Below are 10,000 nucleotides of genomic sequence, written 5' to 3' on the forward strand. Positions count from 1 at the left end.
TTACAACATGGTTAGACATACAAATTAATAAAGAAAACAAAGAAAAAAATTAAGATCAAAATTTAAGACAAAAACATATATAAACACATACATATGCACACTCATATACAAATACACACGCACACACACACACACACACACACACACACACACACACACACACACACACACACACACACACACACACACACACACACACACACACACACACACACACACACACACACACACACACACACACACACAAACATAAGAAAAAACGAAAATCTCGACAACAGAAATAAATGACAGAGTCCGCAAGTAACGGCAAAACACACTTATGATCCAACTAAACGACGGTACTTACGTTCCCATATAAGTGATCACTCCCATTTCCATAATCGGAAAATCTTTGTATGAGGATACCTGACGGGGTACTAGTGTCTGTGACAGGATCATCCAATGGAAGCTAAGTGGGGCTTATTCATGACGTCATGTCGCTTGGACGTGAAGTCATGTCGACTCGAAGGGAAATCGCAAGGGATTGTGGATAGCTTTTTGTTTGCTAACACATTAATTTGATCTATTTAACAGAATGAACGGTAGCCAGTCTTCAGTACATGTTTTATATATTCTATTTTGAGGGCTTCTTTGCACCTTAATAAGGATGGCCCTGGGAATACACTAGTAAAATCATTATCACTCGAGTAATTTGAAATTGTACTGGACTGTTTATTTTCATTCCAGGAATATTTGTTTGGGTGAATGAAATCGTCTGAAAGATCCCTATAGAGGAAACTGGAACTAATATTTACAACATGTAACATATGGGCAAAAAAGAGGGACATTGGAATGGGGGGAAGAGTGTATAGGGGAGCTAAAACTGTGGTATGTAGCGAAAACATGTGGTGGGGAGGGATTCATGAGCGAAAGCTAACGGAAAAGAAAAACGTATAATTATCGGTGATAAATTCTTTCGACTGTCAGTTTTATCTATTAATCTGGTGGCACTCTTTATCAATTTGATTCTATCTGACGACAGGCATTTTCTTCTTTCGATCAAGACATAATAAGATTTATGATGTGAAAGGGTTTCAACTCTAGATATAAAAAACGGTTTCGGGAGGGAGGGTGGGAGGGGGAAGGTGGAACTAAGGCGACAATGCTTCAGACGCATATCAGGGTTGGATAGTTGAAACAAAATGTCTCGCAGGATGTGCATATTATGCTAGGATGGAGGACGAGGGAGGGAGTGGGAGGTTATGTGATTATTCATTATCACTTAACCACTTTACTAAGGTGACAGACTTCACCTATTTCATTCTTTCTAATGTCAGGCAATTCTCATCAGATACGGTAGACACCATGACTGCAAAGAGGGTAAGTGATATACATCTACCTTAGTGATAAACAAGTGATGGAGCAGATATTATCTAACTTTCTAGATTTCTAGGGAGTACTGGGGATAGTGATTGGCAGGCTGGGAAGGGTAAGATTTATTGGGGGTGGGGGGACAGGGAAATGCGTTCGTATATGGCGGCGGGAAGAAATCCACTAACTCTCCGTTGCTCTCCTTTTCAAGTATAAAACTAATCAGTGTCATATGTTGGAGAAACGGGCAAGCACAAAACTTGGCTTATAGCAAGATCAGACGCGCATATATATATACATATATATATATATATATATATATATATATATATATATATATATATATATATATATATATATATATATATGTATATATATATATATGTGATCACAATACTAAAATTCCATATACTATAATCTGGACTTTATTCTTTTTTCTGTTTTCTTTTGACTGAAGACTTATCACAAAATCTAAACCCTAAAATATAATATGAACTGATTGCAGAGGGTGATTAATAATAAAAAAAAAATCTTCAGAATTAAGAACAAACCAGGGTGAAGCAGAGAACACTAAATTTCTCAGCGTCTATTGAACCTCAACGAGTTCTGAAAGCTTTCTTTTCAGGAGAAGACCATTCACGTCACACTAATGGCTGAGGTCAACATCGATGACGAAATAAGGTCACACAAATCGCCATCCAACTTACCTGGGTCTTACGGTAGACGACAACATTCATAACATACTTGTTTACGAGCCAATTTGGATTCCATCAAAGACTTACCGGTCCATTTTTTTTTTTTTTTGGGCTAGAGAACAGACACAAGGAGAGGTCAGAAATGGTCAAGAGATTATGAAAAAGAAGTCCTGGACACATAAATATCGTCCGTAGATCGTACTCGACAATAGGAAGCTGATAGTCAGAATTGGTAAACAATTCAAGTCCATTTTTAAGAGAGGGAATTGGTTACTTGACATTAAGTTGTTAAGTTACTTTGTCACATGTCATATATAGGTTCCTGTTCGCAAAAGCTAGGCATGTCAAAGATTATAAATCTATGCAAATAAGTTCATGAGGAAAATAATACATTCTCCAAGCGCTGTAATACTTACACACACCCAGTCATTTACACATGTAACCCGTAAAGTCTTAGCTCGTACAGAAATTGATACACAATCCGAGAAAAAATATTTGTATATAAAACAGACCAAGCGGACATATATACAAGAAAATACATGCACACTCAAGCACTCGCACACGCACACACACGCACGCACGGTGTGAGTGCGTATGTACTTTATGGAAGCGTAAGTACTAATTATTCGTACCATCGCTAAAATGACGAACTTTTTTGCATATACAGAACAGACATGTGCAGCATTATTAATTTAGATTTCTATGACGTATATCTCAAGTTCAATTTCTTCGTTTAGCTAGTATATTATTTCAGTAATCTAGTTTTATTTAGAAATAAAAACACTAATTAACTTTTTGGTGTGATGGACTTTGATCAATCTTATAAAAATTCAGCATCTCTTGGCCAGTATAAAGTTATTTCACCAGTAACCAAAGAATATATTTTGGAAACAAAGTTTCATGATATATGATGAAATATACAATGCTAGTAATGGCAGTTATATAGTCATAAAACTTTATGGAATTATAGGAAACTATAGGTGTCGATGTGTCTGTTCCCTGCCTTTTACATGCAGCTAAAGTAATTCTAGAAATATTAAGGACTAAAAGACGTAGACACGTGGAGTATATTTACTCCCAACATCGATACTTCTTTAACACGGGAAGGAGTCTGTCTTCTCTTCGGTTTCCTCAACGAGAAAACTGATCTCGAAGATAAATTTCTTTTTTCTGTCATTAATGTTCTCGACTTCCTTATCCCATAGGCGTTTGGTAAAGAAGCATCAACGTGTAATGTAAATAAAAGAGAGAAGAAGAGAAAGGACGGCTCTCTTGGGTCAGGGAGAGTTATCATCACGGTGTGCACTGCGTGCGACAACTAAACCCATCTGTCGCAGCGACGACATAAAGGAGGAAATGATTTCTTACACAGGACCCAAGAGAAGAGTCGTCCCTCTTCTTTGTAATCTTACCAACACATGGGTTGACATCAAGTAGGCGATTAAGGAGTTCGCTATACAATGTTCTCACACTGGCCTCTTGAATGATAAAGAAAGAAAATACGGTTCCGCTCTTTGGTCATATGGTCTGCGGGGGGATCATCTGAGAGAACATGACAGCCAAGTGAGCTATGATCCGATTTGACTACATAGTTGGCTTCAGTGACTTGCGGCCAACAGAGACCACAGCTCCGAGTTACGTGAAAACGCCAAGGTTTAAAGAAGAGCCCACAATAGCCAACTCCATTATCAACGCTACTAACAACACTGTTCTCCTAGGCCTCCTTATTTGATGAAGACGAGGAAGGTCGAGGGGGAGTGGATGGCTGGAATTCTTGGGTACTGGATGGTTGGGGGGAGGTGTTGGTGGTCTCGAGGACATGAGGGACTGTAACCGGTTATCGGAACGGAAAAGAAGGAAAAGGAAGAGGATAGGAAGAGGAGAGTCGGGGTGGCGGGATGGAAGGGAGAGGTGATAGGGAGGGGAAGAAAGAGGACGAGGAAATGGAGATGGCGTTGGTGGAGGCGGTTGGAGACTTGGGAGGGAGAGATGGCTCGGATCACGCCTTACCTTATACTCCGTAACACTTTGCCCTGATTGGTGATTCTGAGCATCTCATTAGAGGTGGTAGCCATATGAAAATAGGACTTCTTCTCGTTGGCAAAAAAGGTGTCTGGAACCCAAATTTTCTGTAGATACTCTGAGCCGACTGTTAGCTCGTCTAGGTCCGATTTGGGTGGGAACGAAAGACGAGGATCTGTCCAGTGTTGTCGGAAATAAAAGTCGAGTGTGAAATCCTGGAGAAGCGGAGAGAAAGACAAAGCCAGTGTAAGCAACTCGGGAATGGGCAAGAGTCAAAAAAAAAAAAAAAAAAAAAAAAAAAAAAAAAAAAAAAAAAAAGGAGTGTTATTATTTGACTCTTTGACTGACTGACAGACTGACTGACTGACTACTACGAGAGGGAGAACTGGATGGTAACTGTTGGTCGGAGATAGTAGTAGTAAGTCTGCATGGCTAGTCAGTCAATGAACAAACAAAACTTAAGAGATCATACAACTTGTTCACCATTGGCATGCATGCACACTCACAAGCACAATTTCTATCACACGTAGATTCTCCATCTCCCAGGGGAGACAAGGAATTTATAGAACAGAGAAGGGAAGAAGTCTCATTATTACATATTATTTCTCTCGGCAGCTCTGGTGGCGAGAGAAGTGTATGAGAAATGATAAATTTGAGGTGAGGTTATATTAGAAAAAAAAAAGCTGCGGCGGTGGTGGTGGTGGTGGCGTGTGTGGTGGGGAAGAAAGGAGAAGGAAGACCGGATTTCGGTACAGAAGACAGAAGGAGGAAGACTGGATATTCGCGCACTTTCACACAGTTATTCACGTGCTGGTACAGAAGTAGAGAAGATCGTATTTTGCTTGAAGCGATGGCGGCTGCTGCAGTGGTGTTGGTGGTGGTAGTGGTGATAGTAGTAGTAGTAGTAGTAGTAGTAGTAGTAGTGGTGGTGGTAATGATAGTAGTGGTAGCAGAAACAGTGTTAGCAGAGGTAGTGGCACAACTAGTAAACTAGCAGTAGTAGTAGTAGTAGTGGCACGACTATTAGTGGTATAACTAATGGTAGTGGTTGTGGAAGTGGTCACGCTAATGGTCTTAAATCCTATGGTATGGTTCTTAGAGGAAAAATGGAAGAAAAAAAAAAGAATAAACATACTCGGAGAGGAGAAGGGTAGAGAAGTGTTGATGATGAGGGAAGGTAGAAATGGAAGGATATATTGAAGGATATATATATATATATATGCATGCGGTATGTGTGGATAGGCAAATGTAGATAGGCAGATACATAATGCAGTGAGAAATAGTATGAAAGATCAGGATGATCTAGGAGGAGGAGGAGGAGGAGGAGGAGGAGGAAAAGGATAAGGAAGAGGAAGAAGAAGAGGAGGAGGAAGAGTACGTGGGGAAAAAGAGTAGATACCTAAGGCATCGATATGACACCGCTGATGAAACTGGATAATTGAATGAATGAATTATCTAAACAGAGCCATTATATCTTTCAATGATGGAAGACGAGAGTGTTTGAGAGTGAATGGTGATCTCATTGTGGGCTGTAGTGATCTGTAATGACATTCAGAGTACTATGTGCGATCTTCGGATATCAGTTACGTGGCACTGTGTGTTTATGGCCAATAGCTAGTTAGTACAAACTAATTGAACTGGTTTTAGTTATTATGTTGATTGTATTGGGATCTTAGGTATATATATATATATATATATACATATATATATATATATATATATATATATATATATATATATATATATATATATAAAGAGTACATATATTGAAAGAATAGGGAGGGAGGGAGGAGGGGTTAGAAGGGAGAAAGTGGGACGGGAGGGGGAGAATGTGTATATGGGGGGAGGGGGAGAGGGGAGAGGGGGGAGTAGTCTATTCCTTTTCAACACTAACAAAACAAAACAAAACACGTAAGTAGCTGAAGAGAGCTACGAAAAAAACAACTAAAAACATTGCGTCCACGAACAGAAGCAGAATGGATTAATTCATTACGTCATTACAGATCCGAAAATTGAATCCAAATGGAGATTGAAAACTGGGGTCTGCGAGTGGGCGTGTGGGTGGGTGTGGGTTCCCGGCAGGACAGGTGGGGGTGGGGGGGAGGGGCACAATTGTCCTGGTTCTTGCACGTGGCAGCTAAGGAGAACAACAATAGCGAAGAACGGGAGAAAACGGAGGAATAAATTGGTCCAACTATGGAGCGAAAGACACGAAGACTCGGTCACTAGAAGAGGTAATTGAATTAAAAGATAAACAGTAGTAATGATGAGGGAGGTGACATTTGTAGTAGATGTAGTAGGACAAGTAATAATAGTTGAGGAGTGTCTCAAGAAATACAAAGAAAAACATGAGCTAAGGAATGTCAGAACATTATTTGAAATGAACGAGGATATACAAGAGTTACAGGGAAAAGATGTAAAGAAGGAGGAGGGAGAGTAGAAGGAGGAGCAATGGAGGGAGGAGGAAGAGTAGGAGTAGAAGGAGGGATAGAGGGAGGAGGAAGAGTAGGAGGAGGGGGAGTAGGAGTAGGGTGAGAAGGAAGAGGTATGAGGAAAAGTTAGAATACAGAGGGTTTGTGTAAGCTGAGCTTAATGGACCTTTTCAAGGTGTTAAACGTATCAATAGACCCGAGACGTATTTGGGTGATTAGGGTAGAAATAATGTACTCTAGTGTTTCTGTCCATCCTGTCTGCATATGACTGAAATGAATAGATGGATGGATAGAAAAATGGATGAGCGTTTGCTGCGTGAAGTTTTAATAATGGTAGTGGGTCTAGAGTGTTCTAGAGACATGATTCTAGAGTTTGCAGATAGTGTCTGTTCTAACCAAGCTTGGAAGTCCCCGTAATGAGAGAAGTGTTCTGGAGTTCTGGAAGGTTCTGGAAATATAGAGCAAGTGACTTTGGAAACTCGTGTACATTGAGTACATAGTGATGGCAATAATAAGTTCTATGATACTTGAGGAAATATACTGATATGCTGAATCGTACGTGCTGGTTGGTTTTACTTCCGAGCCAAACAAAGGAACACAGTGTACAGAAAGTACTGACAGCAAAATACATTTATTTTTATTTTTGATTATTATTTCTTTTGTTCTTAGAATATGTTCTTGTCGCAGCGTCACTTAATGCAGTCGGTCGAGTCCAGAATATATAAATTTTCCTTTTTGGCTGAAGCAAAGGATCTTTTTTTCGTCCGCAGAGATGTTGTGAGTAAAGAGGAAAATCCAAATATATCAAATCAACAGTAATATATATATATATATATATATATATATATATATATATATATATATATATATATATATATATATATATATATGTAATGATCATCTTTTCAGGTGATTTAACCTAGGGGGCACCCTGTCAAACGTGTGAAAGGTTTCGTGTGAAAGTCTTGTGCAGAAAGTAGACTTCGTGAGTATTTCTCTGGAAGGTCTTTCATCAACATTCTTCTCTCTCCTTCTTCTCCCCCCTTTTGGGAGAAGTCGTATGTGGCTCTCAGGGACAGGAAGAGGAAATCTCATGACGACTTTGATATGTCTTCCTGTCGAGGAAGCTTTGCAGTCGTCTTCGGCACGAGGTAATGACTCCAATCGCCTCTAGGGATACTATTGCAGGGATTCCTTCAGCCTCGTATGATAAATGCAAAGGAGGTAAGAGGGATGACGGAGAGGGAAGAAGGGAGGAGGGAAGAGAAAGGGGGAATAGGGGAGGGAGGAAGGGAGGAGGACGAAGAAGTGAGGATGGAGAGGAGAGGAAGGAGAAGTCAGGAAAATGGGTGGAGGAAGAAGGAGGATGGAGGAGATGAACAAAGAAGAGGAGGAGGAAGAGGAGGAAGAGGTGGAGGAAGAGGAGAAGGAGGAGAAAGAGGAGGAGGAGGAAGAGGAGGAGGACGAGGAGAAGGAGGAGGAGGAGGAGAAGGAGGAGGAGGAGAAGGAGGAGGAGGAGGAGGAGGCCTATTATATCAGGAGCCAACTTTCTTCTCCCTCAGTCATTAATCAGGAGGGAGCCTCGCTCTAACATGAGGATCATCAATCTGTGTACAGGTGCTGCTGTTGGAGGGAGTCGGTGTTTAAGTTGGTGATGATAGTGGTGACGCTGGTGGTGAAGGGTGTTGGTAGGTTTGCTGGTGATGAAGAGGTTGGTGATAGTGGTGGTAATGATGGTGGTGGTGGAGATTGGGATGATGAGGATATTGATGATTGTTTCAATGGTGTCAGCAAGACTTGATGACCGAGTTTAACTAAGGAATATAGTGATGTAAAACTGTGACGTCATCATATGGCTTGTGACCTCAAATGACGTCATAATCGATTGATGACGTCATAAAATTACGATGAAGGGGAAGTTAGCTATAAAAAGGTGTAAAAGTGTTTATAAACGGGTTATCATAAGCATCAAATTTGTAACAATGATAATGATAATGATAATGGCAGTGATAATTATGTTAACGATAATAATGAAGGCGTTATTATAACCCTAAAAACGGATAAAAGATAAGTAGATAACAGGTGATTGAACACAGTTAAATCTTTGTCATTTTATATGACACGCTGATGATATAATCTGTGTCCAAACAACGTGTCGAATGAGCTTCACTGTGTCAGGGCGCTGCCAGAAGGTATCAAATATTCGTCATATTTTCAGAAAATTTCTATCATTCTCAGATAACATAAAATCAGTTGATTAGCGAGGAAAATAACCCTATGAAAAACATCAACCTGCTGAAGAGGCTACCAAGTCTGTCACGAATGTTCAGGTTCTCGTCAGTGTTTTGTGAATAGTCTAGTCACTACGTTCGACTCTTGTTTATCCTCGTAAGTCAGTTGATCGTCAGATCTTGTTTTGCTAGAACACAGGGTGTCGGTACGGGGCTGGGAAAGTCCGCAATGAGATCAGCTTTGTGAACGAAAAGAAATAGCTGTCAGTAGTTTTCGAAATAATGTATATATATATATATATATATATATATATATATATATATATTATATATATATATATATATATATATATATATATATATATATATATATATATATATATATACTGAGACATTATGATAATTTTACGTAATCGGTGAAGAATAGCCACGGGCTAAGATGTATGTCTTTCTTTGCCACCTTCCTCATAAATAATGATATATTTTTCTATAGACATATTTTCATGACCAACCGTTTTAGAAGCATATTTCCTCGTTTGCTGGACTTACCAATATCTTAGGATGAGTTCACTTCCTACAAACTCGTCTCTTCTGGGAGCAAGCTTGGTTAGGGACCAGACTTACCGCGATAGAGAAAGTGATATATATATATATATATATATATATATATATATATATATATATATATATATATATATATATATATATATATATATATATATATATATATATATATATATATATTATATATGTATATATATATATATATATATATATATATGTATATACATATATATATATATATATATATATATATATATATAGAGAGAGAGAGAGAGAGATAGAGAGAGAGGAGTGAGTTGTAGAGATCCTACTAATTTGTTTGAAGATCTGAAACAGGGTGATAATGCTGGTGATATTGGTTGTGATGGTGGTGGTGATACTGGTGGTGGTATTAGTAGTGATTACGATAGTGGTGATATTACCGATTGTGATGATGGTGGTGGTGCTGCTGGTGGCAGTGGGGGTGATGGTAGTGGTGGTGGTGGAGATACCGTATTTTCATTCCCATATAATCTATATTCTATACATACTGTACAATGTTGTGTAGGCGTCGGTACATAAAAAAGGATCAAATACTGTATAGCTTGGTGTGATAGGAGGGGAGATAGAGAGTTAATAGAGAAAAAAAGAAAACATGTTAGTGAATTCCAGAACAAAACGATTAGATTTGGTTTGATTTGAGGTGTGAAAATACATATGTAATAAA

General features: G+C 39.0%; 1 protein-coding gene across 1 annotated transcript in view; it reads right to left on the reverse strand.

Annotated features, from left to right (window-relative positions):
• Positions 1-10,000, reverse strand: part of LOC143034648 (gamma-aminobutyric acid receptor subunit beta-like) — an 860,956-nt gene that overhangs the window by 126,378 nt on the left and 724,578 nt on the right. The window contains exon 5 of the mRNA XM_076201006.1: positions 4,056-4,282. Within this exon, the coding sequence (XP_076057121.1) occupies positions 4,056-4,282 (227 nt within the window). The remainder of the gene's footprint in view (positions 1-4,055; positions 4,283-10,000) is intronic.

The sequence above is a fragment of the Oratosquilla oratoria genome, chromosome 17 (genome assembly GCF_046742065.1).
Source record: "Oratosquilla oratoria isolate Oo_2021 chromosome 17, ASM4674206v1, whole genome shotgun sequence".
NCBI lineage: Eukaryota > Metazoa > Arthropoda > Malacostraca > Stomatopoda > Squillidae > Oratosquilla > Oratosquilla oratoria.